This window comes from Polypterus senegalus, chromosome 5, assembly GCF_016835505.1.
Source record: "Polypterus senegalus isolate Bchr_013 chromosome 5, ASM1683550v1, whole genome shotgun sequence".
Classification (NCBI taxonomy): Eukaryota; Metazoa; Chordata; class Cladistia; order Polypteriformes; family Polypteridae; genus Polypterus; species Polypterus senegalus.
In genome coordinates, this window is record NC_053158.1 from 106,555,819 (window position 1) to 106,582,644 (window position 26,826).

At 38.7% G+C, this 26,826-nt stretch overlaps 1 protein-coding gene across 1 annotated transcript in view; it reads left to right on the forward strand.

Annotated features, from left to right (window-relative positions):
* The window catches only part of kdsr (3-ketodihydrosphingosine reductase), a 62,316-nt gene that overhangs the window by 883 nt on the left and 34,607 nt on the right, over positions 1–26,826 (forward strand). Inside the window, exons 2-3 of the mRNA XM_039753198.1 lie at positions 18,720–18,809; positions 24,669–24,725. Of these exons, the coding sequence (XP_039609132.1) occupies positions 18,720–18,809; positions 24,669–24,725 (147 nt within the window). The remainder of the gene's footprint in view (positions 1–18,719; positions 18,810–24,668; positions 24,726–26,826) is intronic.

Here is a 26,826-nt window from a genome sequence, read left to right on the forward strand (position 1 = left end):
TAAGTATATACTAATTCTTCTTGCATTTCTTCCTGAGCAAATTGAATGTGTTTGCGTGTGCGTATTTATTTATTTTTTTTGTCGAGATCACCTTCCCCTTGACCCTGTGTTAGGATATAGCGGGTTGGAAAGTGACTGACTGAATTTTTAAAGGGTGGGGAAGTCAGGGGACCAAAGCCAGTGAATGCTATGTTATATATTATAATTTTAAAGATAGGTATTGTCAGTTCGTCCTGGAGCATTAGTTTCTTCTCAGTTGCCACCAACATTTTTGTATTTGGAATTGTAATACTTTTATGTACTGTAAGTTTAGTGAACTCTGTAGCACTTTCAGCCAGACGTCCATGTAGAGTGCCCTATAAAGACAAACATGTTGATGTGGAACATGAACTGCCCTAAAGTAAGTAATAATCTTTTTAAAAAACATTGTTATTTATTACATTTGGGGCACTGACTGAAGTCCACAGCATAGCACACAAATAAGGTAATGACAAGGGAGAAAATAAAATTTCCTGCAGTATGTTTTAGAATGGAGTAGACTAGGACTGTATTAATGCTGAGGGTTTTGGGGATCCCCAGGTAGTGAAGCTTTTGTAATAGTTATGATTTTTTTTCACTAAGATCAGATGGGACTAATCATTCTGAAATAGAAAACAGCAAGTGTAGTCCATTTTTGAAACCTTCTTATCCAGAGTAGGGTCGAAAGGAAGACAGAGAGAGAGTGAAACATGAATAACTTTTCTTAATAGCTTAGTTCATAGTGCCTTATAAAGCCTCCAGTGTGATTTTAGGATGGCAAGCACTGTGACCTGGCAAACTAAGGAAACTCAGGACACAAAACCACAGCGTCAGATACTATCATTGACTCAGTGTTTGACTTTAATTCATTAGATGTTTTAATTTTTTTTAAAGCATATAAAGTTGGCACTGTTATGATGTTTAAAGATAAGTTGCCTGGAAGGAATGAGATCACAGAAGACTAGAGCTTTGTTAGTTCAAAAATGCCTGCAGTGGTAAACTGGAGAGTCTTTTAATTTTTACTGCATATTACTGTAAAATCGCTTGGTGAGTAATCACCGTATTATTCATTGAGTGCTCATTTTTTATCTGTTGTTCCCATTAAACTTCCCTGCTACAGCCTTTCATCCAGCAAGTCTCACCAGTTGCAATCTTATGCTGCTCTGGAGACACACTGTGCCAATTTTACTTTATTTCACTCCAGATTAAACTTAATATAGTCTAAAGATTTCTTTCATAATTGATATAGCGGGTTGAATGATGGATGGATGGATGAATTCATTGCTCCTTTTAAAAGGGCAAATATTGTTCGTCTTGATTTAAGGAGTTTATAATGTTCTCTGCAAGACTGAAATTGCGACAAAATGTCTAACCAGCCAGTGTCACTTGTAAGCACAAACTAAGGAACAGATAAATTAAACCAATGCAAAAAGTTTCATTTTTAGAAGACATTATCCCACATGCAATTTAATACTTTCACACACTATATTGCATCAGTGTTTAGAGATTTATTTATTTATTTTTAATTATTCTGTCTTTTTTGTCTTTACAGTCCAGTACAGTTTTATATCAGTGCAGTCCCTTACAAGCAAGTACATTTTGGTGAAGATAGCATCTTAGGAAAAGTACTTCTTAAGGATAGAAATGAGACCACAGTCTTGTATAGCACTATCCATCACTGAATATATTTACATTTGAGATCTTCAAAGTGAGCATTATTGCAAAGTAATTTTTATTTATCATCTATTTGCAAAAGGCAATAAATGAGAATACATGGTGTATAAAATACTCGGGAGGAGACATATTGAAAAGAATGTTGACATAAAGGGGATATCAAAAGAGTAGATAAGATGCAGAAGTTTGATAAATTAAAATAGACATTTTTTGATAATGAATTAAAATAGACATTATTTTAACATGCATATAGAAATATGCAGGTTAAAAAATATAGAAAAATATAATAAATAAATAAAATAAAAAATATAGAAATAATGAACCTTCTGCTTATTTGAATGTTATGCCTAAAAGACACTTTATAGAAGTCCTTTCTGTAAAGCTAAAATGAATGCCAAGCAGGTTTAATAACTGATGCATCATTGCACACAGAATTTGTTTGTGGTTAAACCCGTGATTAATTGGCTTTGAATTCAGTTTTTTAATCACTCCGTCATGTTTCTGAATTAAGCAGGAGAAATACAGTATCACATGAACTTTGCATATAAATTAGAAATCTCTTGCAAAGTGCACTCTATGTAGGTCATGAGGTTTCGCAATGTGTGCTTTAGAGTCAAGCATGATAAAGCAAATTTAACAAATAATCCGAAGACCATTTAGTAAGTTAAATTTTTATTATTCTTAGAAGACATGTATGTGTTTTGATTACCGGTAGTTTATATCTTTCACTGTTCAGTAAACAGCACAGTGACATGATTAGCACATGAAATTTTTTGAGTGTCTCTTGAATTTTTCTTGGTAACAATCATTCATGTAGTTTATTTTTCTATTTGACTACCTGTGGGTATTTTTAAGTAGGTTTATGTATATATTTATGTACAGTCATGTGAAAAAGTAAGTACACACTATGGAAATTGTTGATTTGGTTTTCAACATATTTGAACAAGCAAATATTCGATTTTTGTGCAGACAGTGCCTACTGATAAAGGTAATATACTGGAACAAATGACACTTAACATTGACATAGTGTATTCTTTCTCATAATCTAAATTAAAAAAGATGAAGATTTTTGATGGGAAAAAGTAAGCACACCCATGCATTCTTTACCACTTCATGTCCATAAAATCAGAATCAGGGGTTCCAGATTAGGTTCTAATGATGAGAACCTCCTTAAGTAGTATGCTGTCCTATTTAAACCACAGATATCTAGGGTCTGGTGCAGGGTTCCATGGTTGTCCCTTACTGGAACAATGGTAGTTTTAAAGCATTTTGTGCTCAGTCATTTTTGAGTGTGATTGGAAATCCAAGGGGAACTGTCTGCTGCTTGATTTTAATATACATATTAAATCTAGTTTGAATCAATAAAAGACTCATACATATATATATAAAATGAAAGGACCACTTTGAAAACACATCAGATGTTAATGGGGGAAAAGCAATCATGCTGGATATCTATACTGTTATGGACTGGGTAATGTGTTAGGAACTAAAGGATGCCACATTGTTTGATGAAAATGAAAATTATCAACCTACAGAGGGCTGAATTCAAAGACACCCTGAAAATCAAAGTGAAAAAATGACATGGCAGGCTAGTCCATTTTGCCGAAGTTTCATTGCAGCCACTCAAAATCGTACTTGGTAGTTTGTATGGCCCCCACGTGCTTGTATGCATGCTTGACAACGTTGGGGCATGCTCCTTATGAGATGATGGATGGTGTCCTGGGGAATCTCATTACAGGTCTGAACGAGGGCATCACTGAGCTCCTGGACAGTCTGAGGTGCAACCTGGCAGCATTGGATGGACCGAAACATAATGTCCCAGTGGTGTTCTATTAGATTTAGGTCAGGCAAGTGTGGCGGCCAGTCAATGGTATCAATTTCTTCATCCCCCAGGTAGTGCCTGCAGACTCTTTCCACATGAGGCCGGGCATTGTTGTGCACTAGGAAGAACCCAGGACCCACTGCACCAGCATAGGGTCTGACAGTGGGTCCAAGGATTTCTTCCCGATACATAGTGGCAGTCAATGTTGCCATTGTCTAGCCTGTAGAGATTTGTGCATCCCTCCATGGATATGCCTCCGCAGATCATCACTGTCCGACCACCAAACCGGTCATGCTGAACAATGTTACAAGCAGCATAACGTTCTCCACAGCTTCTCTAGACCCTTTCACGTCTGTCATATGTGCTCAGGGTGAACCTTCTCTCTTCTGTGAAAAGCACAGGGGACCAGTGTTGGACCTGCCAGTTCTGGTACCAATCAAGCTCCACAGTGCTGGGGAGTGAGTACAGGCCCTCGGGCCACCCTTCTGAAGTCTGTTTCTGATTGTTTGGTCAGAGCCATTCACACCAGTGCCCTGCTGGAGGTCATTTTGTAGGGCTCTGGCAGTGCTCATTCTGTTCCTGCTAATGGGTTAAGGACCTTCTATGGCCCTGTCCAGCTCTCCTAGAGTAACTGCCTGTCTCCTGGAATCTCCTCTATGCCCTTGAGACTGTGGTGGGAGATACAGCAAGCCTTCTGGCAATGGCATGTACTGATGTGCCATCCTGGAGAAGTTGGACTACCTGTGCAACCTCTATAGGGTCCAGGTATCGCCTCATGCTACCAGTAGTGACACTGACCGTAGCCAAATATAAAACTAGTGAAAAAACAATCAGAAAAGACAAGGAGAGGAAAATGTTAGTGGGCTCCACCTGTTAAACCATTCCTGTTTTAGGGGTGGTCTCATTGTTGCCCTCTAGTGCACCTGTTGTTAATTTCATTAACACTAAAGCAGCTGAAACTGATTAACATATATACACACACACACACACACACACACAGAGTGTAGCATACAAGGAAGTTGCATGATGTAGGCTTGGGGAACAAAGCAGATAAGAGATGGATGTGGAGCGGTTAAACAATATTTGCTTCTGATCAGTTTTGGTACAGGTATCAATACTAAAGTCAAAATTTTAGCACAGATCCAGCAATAGTCTGGTGTTCTTTTTACTATTGACATATGGGGTACCATCATGCCTGGATTAAAAGAGTTCTCTAGGGCCTTCAGAGAAATGACTGTGGACGCCTTTGAGTCTGTCAAGAGATTTAAAAACATCACCAGATTATTTGAAATTAATCATTCCACTGTAAGGAAATTCCTCTACATGTGGCATAGATTTCAAACGGATATCCAAGACTGGCCCGCTCAGCAAATTAAGACTCAACAGCTGACTTTATGATACCAAAAGAAGTCTCCAAAATGTAGTCTTATGGGATTTACAGGTAGCTCTTGCAAAAGTTTGTGTTAAAGTGCATGCATCTACAATCAGAAAACTATTGCACAAATTTAAACTGCATGTAAAGAGTTCCAGGAAAAAGCCTTTGTTGTCCAAAAGAACATTGCCGAAACAGATGATTCTAGTGGCATTATAGTATTTGTGTATATGGTGCCTGAAATGCATTTCCTTTGGTAAGAGAACTGAGAGGTATTATCGAGAGTATTTAGGCTACTGTGTGATTTTAGAACAATTGTGATGATACAATTCCATTCTATCTGACAAGTTTGTCCATCCTATTAACCTAGATTGTCCAAAATAACATCAGGTTGAGATTTGTAGGTCCCTAAAGTTTTACTCTTCCTCCACATCACTAAGTATTTTATTATATATATTTGTGGATCTTTGTGTTAAGGGGAACTTAACATTTGGGTGAAATCTATCTTTAATATGTTTCCAACTGTGTCCTGGTGTTCTTATTAAATAATGGGTTTTAAAATAACAGCTGGGATCCAGTAATTTTCACTATTTTAAACACTTCGATCGTGTCTTCTCTTAATCACTGTATGCTTAACTAGAAAGGTTCAACTCTTTCAGTCTGTTCTATTAGCTCATGCTTCTTAGTCCTAGAATCAGCTTAGTTGTTCTTCTTTGAACTTTATTTAGCACTGCTGCATCTTTTTAGTAATATGGAGAACAAACCTTTACACAGTACTGTACTTCAGCTGTGGCCTCACAAGTGTATTATATGACTTAAGCATAGCCTTCCTTGACTTCATCATGATACATAACCTAATTTTTTCCCCCACAGTATGGAGCAATTTTCTAAAAAATATATGCTAAGGGTTTATACTGACTTCTTTAAGTACTCAAGAATAAATGTTATCTGATCATGATGTAGTTAAATTTAAGCCTATTCTCCCACAACATGTTCCAAATTAATAAGTACTCAATTAGAAGTTCATGTTTCTTTTAGGAGGGTGTTGAACTCTTCAAATGTATAAACTTCAGTCAGATGAAAGTTTGAAGCATTTGCCATTTCACTGTCTGTATAATTTTAGTTTGACTTTACTGCTTACAATACTCTCCAACTCTTTCTTGACCACTAAAAATACTGAAAGAATCTCTTTGTGACATCTTTTGCCTTTTCTGCAATATTTCACTCTCAACTGTCGTCCACATATACTTTTTCATATGTACCATGTACAGCTGTTTTTTCCTTTGTAGCCTCATTTTTTAGCTCCTTATTTATTCACTACAGATATCTTTTTCTTACTGCTTCCAAACAAACCTGCCCCACATCTCCTAATTTATTTTACTTCGGCTTTTCCATATCTGCTTAAAATCCATCCATCCATCCATTTTCCTGCCCGTTGAATCCGAACACAGGGTCACGGGGGTCTGCTGGAACCAATCCCAGCCAACACAAGGCAGGAACCAATCCTGGGCAGGGTGCCAACCCACCGCAGGACACACACAAACACACCCACACACCAAGCACACACTAGGGCCAATTTAGAATCGCCAATCCACCTAACCTGCATGTCTTTGGACTATGGGAGGAAACCGGAGGAAACCCACGCAGACACGGGGAGAACATGCAAACTCCACGCAGGGAGGACCCGGGAAGTGAACCCGGGTCTCCTAACTGCGAGGCAGCAGCGCTACTACTGCGCCACCATTCCGCCCGGCTTAAAATCTGCTCTGCTAAAATTAATTTTAATAGTTTAACAATTACATTAAACAGTTTTAAATTGTTGTAGGTTTTGAGTATGCACTCTGCCAAAACACTGTAAAATATATTATATTATGGTCAATGATTCAATCACATCTCGCCCCTAAATCCTATTTCTGAGGGCCTATATGAGAAGGTGAGCCAAGTAAGAGATGGTTGAGATCTCGCTGATAACAACAGAGAGGTGAAAACCGTCTACAGTTATTAAGTATAAGATATTCTTGAGGAGTGAATGGAGGTCCAGGACTACATAGAACAGAGAATAAAGATTTCAGGGTGAACCTGAGTAAGCCTGGATAATGGTACAAAACTGGTAATGATGGTTGTGTTTAAAGAATTGACAAAACAAAAATCAAAGTGCTAAGATAGCCTAACCAATTTATAGAGACTTTTATGACCAGCATGTGATTTTGAGGATACATTTACATATAACCCAAGTAAGGAGTTTTAGTGACGCTTCCTTAACCACTTATGCATGAGGTGTCCCGCCATCGGGACACACCCATATTTAAAAATTGTTTACGATGCAATAAACCCATAAGTCAATTAAAAGCAATAATGGTATTTTTAAATACCCAAAGGTATCTTCGTTCAAATCGTAAGTTTCCATGTTGTCAGCTACCTTTTATTATTAAAATTTGTGATTTGCACACGTATACAATGAGGTAAGCAGCACATCATCGCTGAGTTAGTCTGCTTTTATCAAATATCCCTCTTGTGTCGGGCCACATACAGTGAAAGATTCTTTGTCATCATATATCTGAGGTTCAGAGAAATATAATGATATATGGATGTCTATGATTTGTCATTTGTATTACATGTCACAGCTCTGCGTAAATGTCAACAAATATAATACCTATGTAACAGCTCATCTTAACACATCATTAGACACAAAGCTTGAGTTAGGTTCTGAGCAATGTTCTGACTTTATTGAGAACAACACTTTTGTTGAAGGACTTGAGGTTATGTTTGATTTGTAAGTACTGCTTAGTATGACTTTGAAACATCATGGCGTGCAGTTTTACAGTTCAGGTGTCATGGATTCAATTACCATACCCGGAGGTTGTCTGCTGAATGTTCTCCTTATGTTAGTTTTCTGAGCATTGCTCTTTAATTTTCATCTTGGAGTACACCGGCAATGTTTCTTAGCATACCAAGGAGTCTTTGTTATGGTGTACTTGTTCCTCTCATATGAGGACTCCCAAATGTTTGAGTGTCACTGTATCAGACTGCTTGCGTAGATGTTATGTGAACATATGATAAAGAAAGGAGGTATATTCATGGTATAATCCCCCCGTTCACCCAGCACAATTAGAAACGGGATAAAAAGTATGATCCTTTTGGTGGTGTCGCGGTAAATGGCGGTGCAGATTATACCATGAGCAAGTTTCATATGCTCTTGGACCACCGACAGCCTCCTTATGTGTTTGTATGACTAGTGCTGTGCTCAAGGCTGCCTGTTTCCTGCCCTGTACCGAGGGCTTCTAGTTAAGGCTTTGTCCTCACTCCCAAAGCCCAGAACTGGAAGAGTCTAGTACAAAAATGTACGTATGTACTTAGTTTATTTCAGATATGAAATGCAAGAAAAGGCAACAACAAGAAAAATAAATTGGTAAACCTTTGGGGAACAATTGCAACAGAAGGCAGGAAAAGATCTATAGTAAACAAAATTGTTGCAAGGGGTACATAGTTTTTTATTTATATATATATATATATATATATATATATATATATATATATATATATATATATATATATATATATATATATATATATATATATATATATATATATATATATATAACACAACAACAACATTTATTTATATAGCACATTTTCATACAAACAGTAGCTCAAAGTGCTTTACATATTAAAGAATAGAAAAATGAAAGACATAATTATAAAAAATAAATCAACATTAACATCGAATAAGAGTAAGGTTCAATGGCCAGGGGACAGAAAAACAAAAACTCCAGACGGCTGGAGAAAAATAAAATCTGTAGGGATTCCAGACCATGATACCGCCCAGTCCCTCTGGGCATTCTACCTAACATAAATGAAACAGTCCTCTTTGGATTTAGGGTTCTCACGGAAGGGCTTGATGATGATGATGGTCACGTAGACTTCTTCCTTTTAATCCGTCCATCATTGTTGGAGCATCATGAAGCTTTGAGTAGGTGGAGGTGGCGCAGGCCACCACCACAAAGAAACCGGAAAAAGAAACAGAAAAGAGAGTAGGGGTCAGTACCGATTTTAGAGCCACCATGAATAGTTGTTATGATGAATTGAACATACAGAGTATCAGGATTAAGTTAAATTACGATTAAAATGAAGTTATAAAAGGCCATGTTAAAGTAATGTGTTTTCAGCAGTGTTTTAAAGTGCTCTACTGTATCAGCCTGGCGAATTCCTATTGGCAGGCTATTCCAGATTTTAGGTGCATAACAGCAGAAGGCCGCCTCACCACTTCTTTTAAGTTTTGTTCTTGGAATTCTAAGGAGACACTCATTTGAGGATCTGAGGTTACGATTTGGAATATAAGGTGTCAGACATTCCGATATATAAGATGGGGCGAGATTATTTAAGGCTTTATAAACCATAAGCAGAATTTTAAAGTCAATTCTGAATGACACAGGTAACCAGTGTAGTGACATCAAAACTGGAGAAATGTGTTCTGATTTTCTTTTCCTAGTTAGGATTCTAGCAGCTGCATTCTGCACTAGTTGCAAACGATTTATATCTTTTTGGGTAGTCCTGAGAGGAGTGCGTTACAGTAATCTAGTCGACTGAAAACAAACGCGTGAACTAATTTCTCAGCATCTTTCAGTGATATAAGAGGTCTAACTTTACTTATGTTTCTTAAGTGAAAAATGCTGTCCTAATGATCTGATTAATATGTGATTTAAAATTCAGATTACAGTCAACAATCACCCCTAAGCTTTTTACCTCCGTCTTGACTTTTAATCCTAATGTATCCAGTTTATTTCTAATAGCCTCATTGTATCCATTATTGCTGATCACTAAAATTTCAGTTTTCTTTATTTAACTTGAGAAAATTACTATTCATCCATTCTGAGATACTAGTCAGACATTGTGTTAGTGAATCAATAGAATCGGGTCATCAGGTGCTATTGATAAGTACAGCTGTGTGTCATCAGCATAGCTGTGGTAGCTCACGTTGTGCCCTGAGATAATCTGACCTAACGGAAGCATGTAGATTGAGAATAACAGCGGACCCAGGATAGAGCCTTGTGGAACACCATATTGGATATCATGTGTCTTGAGTTGTAATTCCCACAACTAACAAAATATTTTCTCCCTGTCAGGTAGGATTCAAACCAATTTAAGACACTGCCAGAGAGGCCCACCCATTGACTAAGGCGATTTCTAAGAATGTTGTGATCAATGGTGTCAAATGCAGCACTCAGATCTAAGAGGATGAGAACAGATAAATGGCCTCTGTCTGCATTTACCCGCAAGTCATTTACTACTTTAACGAGTGCAGTTTCTGTGCTGTGATTTGTTCTAAAACCTGACTGAAATTTATCAAGAATAGCATGTTTATTTAGGTGGTCATTTAACTGCATAATGACTGCCTTCTCTAGAACTTTACTTAAGAAGGGCAAGTTAGAGATGGGTCTAAAATTTTCAAGAGCCGAGGGGTCAAGATTATGTTTCTTAAGTAGGGGTTTAACTACAGCAATCTTAAGACAGTCTGGGAAGACCCCAGTATCTAGTGACGAATTTACTATGTCAAGAACATTATCAATTAGCACGCCTGATACTTCTTTGAAAAACCTTGTTGGTATCGGGTCAAGGACGCAGGTGGAGGGTTTTAATTGAGATATTATTTTTTGTAAATCAGGTAAATCTATCCTAGTGAAAGAGTTTAATTTGTTTATAACAGGGTGTTGGGGTTTAGGGGGATCCTTACTGTTGTGGAGATATACTATGTTATTTCTAATATCATTAATTTTTTGATTGAAGAATACAGCGACAGCCTCACAGGTTTCACTGGAAGCACTTAGGAGGCATTCCTTTGAGCTACCTGGGTTTAGTAGGTGATCAATTGTTGAAAATAAGACTCTAGGATTACTAGCATTGTTATTTATAATATTAGAGAAATAGCAGCGTCTCTCAAGACGGACAGTGTTATTGTATTCTGTTATTTTGACTTTTAATATTTCGTGGTGGATAGTAAGTTTACTCTTCCTCCATTGACGCTCAGCTCTACGGCATGTTCTCTTTAAATCAGACACTCTTTGGGTCTTCCATGGTATACTAATGCTAGAAGATTTTTTCACTGTCTTTTCAGGTGCAACTATGTCAACAGCAGCTCTCACTTTAGAATTAAATCTTTCCACCTGTATATATATACAGGTACTCGTCGACATACGACCTGTGCGAATTACGACTGGTCGACTTTATGACATGTTCGACAGTTTCCCCCACCAGCTGTTGGCAGTGCACTTTTCCCACAGTCCCAAGTCTCGCTACACAGCAGTAATAATATACGCAGCAGTGTTGCCTCATGTGTGTTTGTGTCTTGTTGTTTTGGCAGTTTTCGATAATAATATACCCCTAACATGTCTACCAAGAGGAAATTGTCTCTGTCCACTCCTCAGTCTGCCAAAAAAGGAAAGAAAGGGCATTGAGCTAGACACCAAAATGATGATGATAAAACAGTATGAAGGAGGAAAGAAAGTGAATGCGATCGCATGTGATATGAAGTTATCACACTCTACTATGTCGACTATTTTAAAGGACAAAAATAGAATTCGTGAAGCTGTGAAAGGTTCTGCACCTTTGCGATCAACAGTGATTACAAAGCAACGTACTGGGCCCATCCATGAAATGGAGAAATTGTTAAACATTTGGATGGAAGATCAGATTCAAAAGCGGATGCTGCTAAGCCTGTTTACAATACAGTCGAAGGCTAGAAGTCTGTTTGAGGCTTTAAAGCAGCGGTTCCTGATTCATTTTACCCTTGCACCCCCTGTGACGGACGAGGCCGATTTCGCACCCCCCTAGTTTGAGAAGAAGTATGAAAAAATATGAGTTCATATGATAGTTCATAATACCCACGCCGCACTAAGTGTGTGCAAGAGCTGAAGTCATCCGTTTTAACAAGCAGCGTATTGCACTGATACGAAATAGCCTGCCCATTTAATTATTTAGGAATGGTTAGATATATATATATATAATAATACAGTGGAACCTCGGTACATGTACAACTCGGTTTACGACCAAAAAGTTTGCCAAACTTTTGCCTTGGTTCACAACTACACACTCGGTATACGAACAAGCCAGTTTTCCTTTCGGTTTGTACATGTTCAGTCTCTCCCTGTGCATTTCCTGTGCAGCGAGCGAGAGAGCGCGACACACACACACACACGCAGGCAACGCGAGAGAGCGCGACACACACACACACATGCAGGCAGCGCGAGAGAGCGCGACACACACACACACGCAGGCCGCGAGAGCGCGACACACACACACACGCAGGCAGCGCGAGAGCGCGACACACACACACACACAGGCAGCGCGAGAGAGCGCGACACACACACACACACAGGCAGCGCGAGAGAGCGCGACACACACAGGCAGCGCGAGAGAGCGCGACACACACACAGGTAGCGCGAGAGCGCGACGCCGCATACACAGGCAGCGCGAGAGCGCGACGCCGCACACACAGGCAGCGAGAGAGCGCGACGCTCGCACACACAGGCAGCGCGAGAGAGCGCGACGCTCGCGCACACAGGCAGCGCGAGAGAGCGCGACGTTCGCACACACAGGCAGCGCGAGAGAGCGCGACGTTCGCACACAGGCAGCGCGAGAGAGCGCGACGTTCGCACACAGGCAGCACGAGAGAGCGCGACGCGCACGCACGCACGCACACACACACACACATTTAAATGTTCATTTTTTTCCCTGTGCTTAAAACTCATTAAAAAAAGTGCTTTTAGCCAGCGGTTGGTAGCGCTATAGCACGAACTATTGAAGTGTTAGTTTTCTCTGTTGTTCAAGGTTTTCCTCAGTGCTATTCAATGTTTTTACATTTAGTTTACTATTACACTGTGCTTTCTATGGTTTAATTAACTATATTTGTGCTTAAAAACTTAAAAATATATATATTTACATACAGTTTGTATTGTCTGGAACGGATTAATTGTATTTACATACAATCCTATGGGGGAAATTGCTTTGGTTCATGACCAAATCGGTTTACGACCAGAGTTTTGGAACGAATTATGGTCGTGAACCGAGGTTCTACTGTATATATAAATTATTAATATAGTAATCCCTCCTCGATCGCGGGGGTTGCGTTCCAGACCCCCACACGATAGGTGAAAATTTGCGAAGTAGAAGCCAAATGTTTGTATGGTTATTTTTATATATTTTAAGCCCTTATAAACTCTCCCACACTGTTAACATTATTAGAGCCCTCTAGACATGCAATAACACTCTATAGTCAAAAGTTTAAACTGTGCTGCATGACAAGACTGAGATGGCAGTTCTTTCTCACAATTAAAAGAATGCAAACATATCTTCTCTTTAAAGGAGTGCCGTCAGGAGCAGAGAATGTCAGAGAGAGCACTCGCCAAGAAAAGCAAACAATCAAAAAATCAATACGTGCTTTTAAGTATGCAGAAGCACCACTATAGAGGAGCGTCTGTGTCCTTTGTGCAAACAGTCCCTCTGCTCACACCCCCTCCGTCAGGCAGAGAGAGTGAGAGAGATAGAGAGAAGCAATCAAGCACCGCTCGGGAAGCATATTTTATATCATTGAGGAGTTTTAGTTAATATGTAATACATGCTCTGATTGCGTAGCTTCTAAGCCATCCACCAATAGTGTCCCTTGTATGAAATCAACTGGGCAAACAAACTGAGGAAGCATGTACCATAAATTAAAAGACCCATTGACCACAGAAAGCAGCGAAACAGCGAAAAATCCATGATATATATTTAGATGTGCTTACATTTAAAATCCGTGATAGAGTGAAGCCGCGAAAGTCGAAGCGCGATATAGCGAGGGATTACTGTACATAATAAATATAAATATATATTGTGGCTAAGCCCCCAAACCCACCAACACAAGTCCCAGGTCAAAAAGTAATTTATTTTAATAGTTACCTTCACAGGTAATGCACAGACACAGCCTTTTTTTTTCGTTTTTTTCTTTTCTTTCTCCTTTCTTTCTTTCTTTCTTTCTTTCTTTCTTTCTTTCTTTCTTTCTTTCTTTCTTTCTTTCATACAGGCGAGTGTTGTCCAGCTTCTCTACGACTCGCCTGAATGAGGTCAAGTGGCTTCCTGCAATCTGTCCGTGCAGCTCACCCTTGTGGAACCCATGGAACAGACAATTCCTAGCCTGCCCTGCGGTTACCCCTGCAGGCACCGTAGTTCAGAAAGACTGCCTTCCACCTGTTTTATCAGGGGTGCAAGTAGTCTGTACTATTGGTGTCCTCCTGTTCTTCCGTTAAACTGGCCTCCAGGCCGAGTAAGGTACCTAGAACCATCCTGGCAAAAATGCAAGCCCATGCCTGGTGTGCTTCACAGTATCTATATGTATATATATAATTCACTAAGGCAAGACAACCATGAAAAGCACGCCGGAAGGGGCGTGGATTCACTAAGCCACCGACAAGTGAGACACCTATGGCGCACACAGGAAGGAGCCACGCCCACCGACTCCAAGACCCTTGGATACGACGACAACTCGCAGGACCATGCCCACCAACTCGGACGCGATGAACAGAAAAAATGGCGTCATTTATGTTCATCTGTCATAGAGGCCACATGCAGTGCAGGTCAGGTTAATGTCATGTACCTCCGAGCTACGTTGACTGTTCATAGAGGCATGTTTCTCGCGGAGGTGAATCGCCATATGCACTGTGTGAAACGGTTTGCGAGGGGTATCCCATGGGATCCTTAAAACAGTCCTTTAAAACTGAGGTTAAAGCACAATGAAGGAATCAGTCTTTAAAAACCAATATGCCCTGTGCCTCTGTTTCATTACTGTATCACCTGCTTCACCAATGCAGGCCCTTGAGACGCTCTGTCAGCAGCTGACCTTCTCTGTACCTGACCCGTTTACACAGAGGCAGCGCAAGAGAAAGCCGTGCCAGAGACAGACAGAGGCACACACACAGGCAGCTGGTGGGCGGCTCTCCGTGAGTTTCTCTTGCGAGCGGACACATGACCAGGTGGTGTGTATGCTTCGAGAACGAGGCTGGACGCGGCTTGCGACCGGGTACATGAGCAGGCAGTGTGTATGCTTTGAGTGCGAGGGTGGACGCGACAGGAACATCTAGGAAAAATCATGTCACGGATGTGATGCAGTGTGTAAAACAGTTTGTTTGTCGCAGATGTGAATCGCTGTATGCGGCGTGTAGAACAGTTTGATAGGGGTGTCCCTGTGTCTTTCCAGAAGTGTTCAACCATCAATAAATAATTATGCGGCGTTTGTTATGCCGCGGGTTCACTATTGTGTTGTATTTTGCTCTCTCCAGAGTTCCATCTTTTCATTCACTTACTGTTGTATTCTCACACTAACCTGTTTAAGACAACCGTGTCTTTCCAGAAGTGTTTACCATTCAATAAATAATTATGCATGAGATTGAGCGTGTGTCTAAGCGTGGGTAAGCCGTTGAACTCCATTCGGGCTGCAAACCGTGGAATTCCCACTAAGTGCGACTCGTACGCTCCCACTGTTTTTGTCCCTACCCTTTGTACACACCCCCCTCCCACACGTTGACTGTTAATAGAGGCATGTTTCTCGCGGAGGTGAATCGCCATATACAGCGTGTAAAACTGTTTGCGAGGGGTATCCCATGGGATCATTAAAACATTCCTTTACAACTAAGGTTAAAACACAATGAAGTGAGCAGTCTTTAAAAAACGAGTTTTCGGTTTTGACGCACGACCGCGTGCAGCATAGAAAAGTGTTGTACACGCTACATACAGCAATTCGCATCCGCGACAAACATGCGTCGTCTTAGATGCTCCTGCACTTTGTACACACCCACCTCGCTACGCCGCATGGACGATTGTGTGTTGGTTCGTTCCGTGCATTGTTACAATGTTGCTTTTCTTGCTGATTTATTACATTACCGATTTTGCAAATGTTAAATTTTCTCCCTGTGCTTAAAAATTATTAAAAAACCGGCCTGATTATGCGGCGTATAGTACGCCGCGGGTTGGCTAGTATAATAATAAAGTGTTTACTTGTTGCTTCAGCATGATCTACTGTTTTGTGTTTATATGTTTATTTTTTTCTAAAAAATTAAAAAATGTAACTGCAATTGCAATACTTGTTTTGAGAGATTGTTTAGGTGCAAGAGACTAAATGTTTACAAACATTATACAGTGATCCCTTGCTATATCGTGCTTCGACTTTCGCGGCTACACTCCATTGCGGATTTTAAATGTAAGCATATCTAAATATATATCACGGATTTTTAGCTGGTTCGCGGATTTCTGCGGATAATGGGTCTTTTAATTTAAAGTACATGCTTCCTCAGTTTCTTTGCCCAGTTGATTTCAGGGACTCTAGGGACGCTATTGGCGGATGGCTTAGAAGCTACCCAATCAGAGCATGTATTACGTATTAAATAAAACTCCTTAATGATATACGATGTGCTTCCCGAGCGGAGCTTGATTGTTTGCTTTTCTTGTTCTCTCTCTGACTTTCTCTGCGCCTGACGGAGGGGGTGTGAGCAGAGGGGCTGTTTGCACAGAGGCTGTTTGCCTAGGAGATACGGACGCTACTCTAAAAAATGCTGAAAGACTACCTTCACATTGCTACCTTCTTTGCAGCTGCTTTATCGCGGTGCACATACTTAAAAGCCCAACAAGACGCATTGATTGTTTGACTGTTTGCTTTTCTGTCATGCTCTCTTTCTCTCTCTCTCTCTCTCACTGGCATTCTCTGCTCCTGATGGCGCTCTTTTGAAGAGAAGATATGTTTGCATTCTTTTAATTGTGAAAAAGAACGGTCATCTCTGTCTTGTCATGGAGCACAGTTTAAACTTTTGACTAAAGGGTGTTATTTCATGTCAAGAGGGCTATAATAATGTTAACAATGTGGGAGAGTTTATAAGGGCTTAAAATATATAAAAATAACCATACAAACATATGGTTTCTACTTTGCGGATTTTTCACCTATCGCGGGGGGTTCTGGAACGCAACCCCCGCGATCGAGAAGGGATTACTGTATACAGATATACTGTTTCTTTGTAATGCAATGTGATAAGACAACTGAACTTAGCTGACATATTGAAGCACCAAAGAAACTTGACTGCAGGTTGTGCATTATAAAGTGCCTTGGTTATTTACTGTAAAATCCAGTTTTTTAGAGAGAACTACCTAAACCACCAGATTCTTTTTGTGTTTGATTTAGTTGATATTGGTGTCACCAATACTAAATAACTTTCTTTTAAAAAATCGGAATTGTTGTACTTGCTACTTTTCAGCTCCTTTATTACAATAACCAAGTAATAGCTGTTTATATTTAGGTATGCAATTTAGGTACAGAGATATGGGAAGTTTGTTGACAAGAAAATATTGTGTGGCCAAAGTATTGTAAAGGCCTTAAAAGGTTTCTTGTGTTGTTTGATTACTACTGTAGACTTCTATTATTAATACAGTGGACCCTTGACTTACAAACTCAATTCGTTCGCAAGGGCTGGTTGTAACTCAAGTTGGTTGTAAGTCAAGACTATTTTTCCCATAAGAAATAATGGAAATACCCATAATGCACTCCGAACCTCCCACAGCAACACTTATTTAACCTTTTCATAATAAAAAAGGGTTGTATAATGCGCATAATTTACCAAAACACCAATCATTTTTCTAATGTATTAACCAAAAAGTTATAAAAGGTGCCTAGCCTACCAGAAACAGCAATTTCATACTGTACTCGCCATTTAATTTGACATCTTTGGGCTGCAGGAAGAGAGGAGGAGGAGAATGAAATGGAAGGTGGTTATTGTTTAGAAGGAGCCTCCTAATGCAAATCTTTTATTTGTAAAATTGTCGAGATGGCGGATTTCGACATGCTGTACATATTAGCGAGATCGGTCACGAACGCCACTCTCATATTTCCGCACAATTTCCTTCTTCGTTTCGATTGTGATCGCTGTTTCTCAAGTTAATAATGACAGTAGTCGAGCACTCGGTTCAAAGCTGGCCTTGTTGTGAACTGCTGTAATAATACACTCCAAAGCAAGCCGGTGCTGACTCAGCCTGATGACATCATCATGTGCTGCGCCAGCCCGCTAGCTAACATCCCTAAACAATCGCTTACTTTACCTTCGTTACCTTCTCCTACTTCCTTAGCAATTATGCATCTTGCTTGCCATGGTCTTAGTGAATTATATATATATAGATAAATCACCGCACTGACCCAAATTACGTCTACAAACACATGTATCTGGGCTCCGAGTGACGCTTTTACTTAACGCCTCGGCTGTTTGTTTACAATCGCACAAGCGGATACACGTGACCGCATTCGGGTCGTAAATCAAAACAAACATTTTGGTCGTAAATCAAGTTGTTCGCATGTCAGGCCAGTCGTATGTCAAAGGTCGACTGTACTTTTATTTATTTGTTTTATTTTAATAAAGCCATTGTTTCCTTATAATATTAGATTTTCATTCAGGTTTTAAAATATTGTATGAGGTCATCTGTTAATATGTTGTCTGTTTTTTGGAATCTGCTTTTGCCATTAAAAATCGGCAAGGAGCAGGGTACAAGGTAAAAACCAGTTTTGCAAGGAATGGAAGTTCACAGCTTGGCACATTTACATATACCAGGAGAAGTCACCAATTAATCCAAAATTTATATCTTTAAAATTTGGAGTGAAATTGAAGTCTTAAACACACTAGGTGAAGGGAGAAAACCTGAAAACGCATCATACTCTGTAACTGGCCAAGAAAACAGACTCCTGTCTCTGGAGTTGAAACAGCAGTACTAAGAAATGTGCTTCTTGGGCATACAATATTTAACACAGTTTTCTTTCTTTCCCTTTAACTCTAGGTAACAGGAGGCTCCAGTGGGATTGGCAAATGTATTGCTATAGAATGTTACAAGCAAGGAGCTTTTATAACTCTTGTGGCAAGAGATGAGGTGAGTCATATGCTCATTGGTTGGTTTGTTTTATTATTTACTTGACGTGAAATAGCAAAATCAATCCAAATTTTATGTTTGGTATTTTGATAATTCAGCTGCCAATCTAAATCGGGTGATTTTTTTCATTATAAAAGATGTTATTAGCGATCAGTAAATTTTCTGATCTCAAAGAAATTTTTTTTGTTCAGTTCTACTTTTTTAAGCTTTAGGATAATTTTATTATCGTTCTCCTTTATGCAAAGTATTATGGTAGTTCAGTTGCCACAGATTATTAATAAAGTTAAGATACACACACTTTTCACACAAACACATTCATCGTCCAAACTTATTTTCATTATCTTGAGTATAATAATGACTTAAAATTTTATGAAAGTGGACAAATTGTGAATGTACAGTATATGGTAGTCTGTTGGGATACCAGCTTTGCAAACCTTGTAGCCTATCTTTATACAGTGGAAATTCGGTTCATGAACATCTCGGAACACGTATAAATCGGTTTACAACCAAAAGGTTTGCCAAACTTTTGTATGTGTTCATGACCACACACTCGGTATACAAACAAGCCAGTTTCCCTTTCGGTTTGTGCGCGCCAATGATTTCCGCACGTGTTCAGTCTCTTCCTGTGCATTCCCTGTGCAGTGAGAGAGACAGAGCGCACACAACACACACACACACACACTCAAGAGAGAGCTGGACGCATAAGGCCGAGAAGGCAGTTAAAGAATGCACTGGGCTTGTTTTTAAAGAGACGGTTTCGAGCATTGTTTTAACCTCGTATTTAATGAAGACTTTTTTCTATTGGATTTTAACCTCCACTTCACTTCTGTTTACAGCGATCGGTACGTAGCGTGCATTGTTTCAATGTTACTTTTCTTGGTGGTTTATTAAATTTAAGGATTTTTCAAATGTTCATTTTTTTCCCTCTGCTTAAAACCTCATTAAAAAAGTGTTTTTAGCAAGCGGCTCGTAGTGCTATAGCGCAGACTCTTGCAGTGTTAGTTTTCTGTGTTGTTCAAGGTTTTCTCAGTGTTATTCAATGTATCTACATTTAGTTTACTATTACACTGTGCATTCGATGGTATAATTAACTATATTTGTGCTTAAAAATATTTTAAAAAATATATTTACATACAGTTTGTACGGTCTGAAACGGATTAATTGTATTTACATACAGTCCTATGGGGGAAATTACTTCGGTTCACGACCAAATCGGGTTATGACCAGAGTTTTATAACGAATTATGGTCGTGAACTGAGGTTCCACTGTATGGTTATCTGCAACTTTTACAGCAGTTTTTTTGTAAAGTTTTGTTGTGCATAAAGCGCATAACATTCTTCTACTTTAATATAAACACAATCAGCAGGAATCATCTTGAACGAGAATATTAAAAAAAAAAAAAAAAAAAAAAAAAGATTTTTAAAGGATTGTTTCATGCTGATGCGTGGCCTTTTTCCAATGTACTCAAAAATATCAAAAATAAATTCTGCATTAATATTGCATTCTCAAAGTTTGTTTTCAGTCTTAATTTAGACCCCACCAATTGGTTTCTCTGTCAAAAATGTCAGTTTGAGGGTTATTCTGAAGCGCAGTATGTATATCCTTTACAGTATTATACAACTATAGTTAACCACAGCCAGTGAGCTATGTATACAGTTGCAATAAACTTTGTCATGTTTGGACTATTAGGTGGGTCCTCATTTTAGTAAAGATGAGGATTCAGGCCTTCGCTGCTGTATATTTCACATCATTTTCTTAGCAGTAGCAAGCCCTGTCAGTTGATAAGAGTTATCTGCTGCATCAGTGTAAATTTTTATTTCCAAGTTGTATGGTTCATGAATTGACTCAGCAGCACTACCATAATATATTCTAGATTTTATAGGCGGACTAATTTAGTAAACAGCCTAATATGACTGTGCCTTCTCACCTTTTCAATCCTAAAATTAGTGTTGCCTGAAAACAAAGGATCACTTTAATATGTGGATTCTTGATGTTCTCTTCATACCGCAAGGTTGTTATCGCTACTTTACGGAACATCTTCTGTATTTAATCAGCTGAAAAAGTTCTAGTTAGGCCTGGGAAATATATCGAGTGCCACGAAAGGAACAGTATTTTTTAATACTTCGTTTGAAAATAAAACTGTCGTGATATATTAATAGGCTATACGTGCACAGCAGTGTTAATGTACTACCAGTGAAATCTCAGCCAGCTCAGTCATTTCCGTTGTCATTTGTTTTAGTGGCAAGAATGTTAGAGACAAAAATTTTAAGTTTCATCGTACAGATAACTCTGCAGCTGAACATTGTTGTGTATCTTTATGTTGAGCTTCCAGTAAGTATGACAAGTTACTTACTTTTCATACATTTCCCTCAGATGTGAAAACCCATTCTAAATGGATTGTTGCTACCTAAAGAAAGAGCCTTATGGTTAGTCCTCATACCCAAGTTTGTAGATGGCATTTTAAAAATGAGGATTTTTGCAAGCCAGTGTCTGAGACAGAGCAGTGACTATTGAAGAGGGGAGCAGTTCCTGTGTTTGATTTGAGTTGAACAATTTCTCCATTCCACATTCAAGACTAGGGGTTTAGTAAAGGAGAAAGCGACTGACGAAGGATAACACAATGAGCAAGGAGGAGGATGATAAAAAAAAAATCCTTGAGGACCACAGCTGTGCTTCAGCTCTGGATCTAGCAGTTGTTGAAGTAGCACTTGATGAAAACATGTCTGTTAGAGAGGAGATTCTCGAGCTGAGGCAACAAATTAAAACCCTTACAATGAAGCAGTGGTTTGGCATTCACCGTTTTTCTGGCTTAGACAGAGACATTTGCTTATTTACATTGTAAGATGTCCAGCAAACTTATGTTATTATGTATTAAGCTTGACTACATATTCACCTGGCTCTGGATAAAGTTTAATGACTAATAAAAACCTGGTGTGATGCCATGCCGATTTTGCCAGGCTGATCTGATCTGGCAACAGGAACCGTGACATCAGCAGCCATGGGCAGAGTTAGTGAGGCAACTTCAGACAGAGAAATGTGACTGAACATACCGCTGTAGATCTGTGGTGTGTAAGGAAACTAGTTTTGACTTTACTTGGTGTTGACATGTCATTTTATATAGTGCTTTAAACAAGCATTGTCATAAAGCAGCTTTAAAAATATAACATTACATAAAAAAGAATAAACGCTATATCTAGCATACAGTGCGCTGCATTCATAAGCACCATGAGCTGCAACTGTTTAAACAGCATGCTTTATAACCAAGCAGAAGAAAGAGTGTTATAACTAGCTGCTTGTGCACTTTGTGAAGTGTTTGGGCAACATGTTTGAGCAGTTTGATTCTCTAGTTGACATGTATATCTGTATAATCTCCCACTTGTTGTTTTGTTTCCCAGTTTCCCCAGATAAACTCCAGTGTTTCTGCTCCATTGTTTACCTTATCTGCCTGTTCTCTGACAGACTATCTTTGAATCTCTACTTAAATCAATGTTTTTCAACAGTTTATGTGACAGAAATTTCCTGCCGGTCTGTGAAAGAGGTATTGGCGCTTATATGCCTGGATCATGTACTGTGGCGCGGGGCAGCGCTACCTTGGACGACGAGTGTAGGGATACATACTGTCCACCTAGGAGCTATGAAGGGGGCGGGTTCATTCTTTTGATGATAGGACACTGTTTTGCTAGCATTGCATCAACTTGCCAGTCGACAGCACGTACATATTGTTTGCAAATATTTTGTTGTAGTATTTTGGAAAGCAAATTATTTCTTGTGTTATTGTGATATAAAATGTTAAACCCTACACAATGGAAATAAAAACAACAACAAAACATTTGTTAAAACAAAAAATAGTGATGATGCCGAAAGTATGGCAAGTACAAGCACTTCAAGTATAAAAGAAATGATGAAAAAAATGTGTTGATACTTTGGAATTTGTGACAGAAATCATTAATGAAAAGGAAACTTTGTTAGGAGTTAAGAGTACTTAAAGATTGGTTTCTATGTAGCCACTGACAGTAAACTGTTTCCACAGCTATTAAATTGTTAGTCATATTGTCTACTAGCTATTTGTGTGAGAAGACATTTTCAGCTCTATCACTGATGAAAATGAAACAGAGAAACTGAATGGATGTTAGTGCAGGGCTTCATCTCTCGGAGGCAACACTGAAATCACGGTTATCATGTATTCCTTGCAAAGAAGCAACAGCAGATTTTGCACTAGATTTATTTGAATTAAATAGTGTTCTCTAAAAATTTCAGACCTAGATTATGGCTTTTATAATGTATTTTTTTTTCTTTCAGTGCAGAATAAATTGGCTTTGTATACTAAGTTGTATTGTCAGTGCCTGGAGTAGCACACATAACAGATTTAGTACACAGGGCAACATGGTGAACTGCCACAGGGCATCTTTAAGGCCAAAAGCCTTAAAACTTGATAGACTTGTATTTCTTGCATAAAATTTGTGAAGTCACTTAAATGCTTGTTCTAGCCATGATTTATTTGTTTATAAACAAAGCTTAAAAATAAAAATGTTTCAATATGCTCTTTTTAAGTTTTTATTATTTATTTAATGGCAAATCTAATAAAGTAAGTTAAAGCACCTAGTCCTACACTCCCAAAGTACAGTCAGAAAATTTACTTTCTTGCATTAATGTTTATAGGCATTGGCAAGTTGTGTATTTTGTTTATGCATATGCTATTATAAAGTAAATCATATAAAGTTATTACTGTGCAATTAGATCCATATAATTAAATATGAGAACAGTGTAACTGTGTGACTTCTTTTTGTGTAAAATTGGATAGGAAAAAATATCGATGCATAGGGTATTTGCTCCAAAATCGTATTGTATTTGCTCCAAAAATATTGTGATATGAATTTTGAGCCATATCACCCAGCAGTAGTTGTAGTATTAAAAAAAAACATTTATTGAGGTCAATTGACTTCTTCTTTAAATAAATGGCACAAACCAGTGCCATCTGCAAAACAGGCAGAGTTTCAAAGAAAAGGCCATATGTGAAACTGGCAAATGAAAAGAAAAGGTTAAAATGGGCAAAAACACACAAAGATTGGGCAGAAGATGACTGGAAAAGTGTATTATGCTCAGCATCCTGGAATCGACTTTTCTCTGTTGCAAATGAAAGTGGTATTTGTTGTGTATTTAGTGAAGGACACAAATGAGGACCTATGATGTATTTGTTTCCCAAATGACAGACTCTGATGTCCTTATCCTCTTATGCAGTTACCGGTCTGGACTTTCTCCCTCTTTTCTATCTTTGTCAGATCCAATTTGCCCTCTTCTCCCAAGACAGTACTAGACATCTTTTGTGGAAATATTCAGCTTCTTGGCAGTCTGTTACATGAAACAGCCTTCATTCAAAAAAATAGACTAACACTGTTTCATTTTAGCCATTTTTTAACCCAGAACTGAACTTTAGAAATGCCAGTACCTTGTAGCACAGGTGAACAAAGTAACAGGTTTCAGTGTTGCCAGTACAATTATGAAGGTGTCTCTAATGACCAATTAGCATGTAAACATGACTAATTAAGGACAGGCTGAAAGAATTTACCATTAGGACACTGAAGGAACTGATGCTGAAAATGTGGCTCTGCAGCCATATATAAATAATAAATTAAAAGTCAGTTATTTCAATCACCAATAGCCACTATAAACTTGGCCTTGGCTATATTTTTAAATCAATTGTTTGGTAACTTAATAATAAAAGGTATTAATTTTTATCAGAAATATACAAATTTCTGGGTAACTCCAAACTTTTGAATAATGTTGTATAAAAATAATTTAAATATTGTGTGTATGATATGAAACTTTCTTGTCTATAATACAGTTTTGTTTTTTTCACAGAGTAAACTACTTCAGGCTAAGAAGGAGGTTGAAACATATGCAATTAATGATAAACAAGTAAGAACTGTTAATCGAGTTTTAATCTTTATATTCTTGTGTGAGCACATAATTTGTTGTATAGTCATCTTAACATATTGTAAAAACATGCATTTTCTTTCCGGAAGTACAAGTTGAATGTAAATAGATTACCCAAACTCTGAAGTACTCTTTTTGTTTTTAACGTTAAAGATAATTTAGAGTTTTTTGGTCAGTAGCCAGTTGAACTCTCATCTTGCTGCACATAAAAAGGGTATCAGACATGGGGTGAACATGTGAACACCACACAGACAGTGACAAGGCTAGTAATTAAAGTTGGGTCTCTGGAGTAGTTTTGGATAATTGCTTGGTTGCATTTAGGATATATTAAAAAGTTAATATATTTTTTGAATGTTTAAAATGTATTGGAATTTTATATAGTATGTATTTTGGACTGGAGTTTAGAGGAAGTATATACAGTGCTCACCATAATATTTGGGACAAAGGCACATTTTTCATTGATTTACCCCTCTGCTCCACAGTTTAAAATTACAAATCAAACAATTCAGATATGATTAATGTGCTCATTACAGGCTTCAATTTAAGGGTACTTGCATACATTTCAGTCACACCTTATAGAAATGATGATAGCTTTTATGCATTAGACTTCATGTACAGCGAAAGCCCAAGAAGTCATTATGAGGATGAAAAACAAAATAAAACCATTCAAGATATTTTCTCCTAGGGTTTTTGAAAGGAGGGTCTGGCTGTAGGTTGAGCCCTGGATTCAGTAGGAACAATATGGATTTCATCCCCACCGTGGAACATTAGGCCAACTTTATGCCTTCACAAGGATTCTGGAGGGTTCATGGAAGTATGGCCAACTAGCCTACTTGTGTTTTGTGGACTTGGAAAAGGTATAGGACTGAGTCCTTCAGGGTGTCCTGTTGGGGGTACTTCAGCAGTGTGGGGTATCAGGCCTGCTGCTGCAGTCTTTTTGTTATCTGTACCACCAGAACAAAAGCTTGGTTTGCATTTCTGGCAGTAAGTTAGAGTCATTCCTGGTGGATGTGTAACTCTGTCAGGGCTGCCATTTGTCATGGATTCATAATTTTTACAGAAAGAATTTCTAGGCACAGCCAAGGACTGGAGGATGTCTAGATCATTGACCTCCGGATCTCATGTTTTCTTTTTTATGAATGATGTGACCCTGTTGGCTTCATTGGGCTGTGGCCTTAGACACACATTGGGCTTGTTTGCAGCCAAATGTAAAGCGTCCAGAATGAGGATCAGCACCTCCAAGGTCATGGTTCTGAGCCAGAAAAAGGTAGAGTGTCCTCTTCAGTGAAAAAGAGTTTAAGTATCTCACGATCTTGTTCACAAAGACAGGGAAGAAGGGATTGGGAGATTGACAGTCATGTGGACATTGTAACCAGTCAGTTGTGGTGAGGAGAGAACTGAACCAAAAGGCAAAGCTCTTGAATTTACCGGTCATTCTACATTCCTACCCTCACCTATTGTTGAGAGGTGTGGTTAGTGACTGAAAAAACTAGATTGTGGATACAAGCAGAAGAAATTAATTTCCTTCACAGGGTGTCTGGGCTCAGCCTTAGAGATAGGGTGAGGAACGCAGACATTCAGGAGCTCAAAGTTACAAAATGAATGGATGAATGGACTGACAGACATCTGTAAAAGTGCTCATTACAATTCGAATGAATGCTAGGCATCTTGTTCATTTATCAGGACTGTGTAGAACACTGTATTAACAAGCAAATAATTTAGTCATTTAGTTCATATGACAATGAAAGTTAAACAAGTGGTTCTTTTTTGTGTTTTTGAGACCCAGAATCACCACTTACTCTCATTAAGGGTGAGGGAGCTCTCCTTGAAGAATTGCTGCCGATAGTCATCTCTTCCCCCTTGGAGCATTGCCTACACAAATCATAGTGGATCTATGGTGTTAGCTTAAACTGCCTACACCAACATATTGGAAGATGATCGGCAACCCTTTACAACTATTGCAAATCACAAACCTCCGCAACCCAAATTCTCCAGCGTTGAACTCAAAGCCTTTTCAGCCTTTTCAGACATGACTTCTGCTGTTTTTCTTTTCAACATGTGGTAATGTGGTGCTTTGTCATCA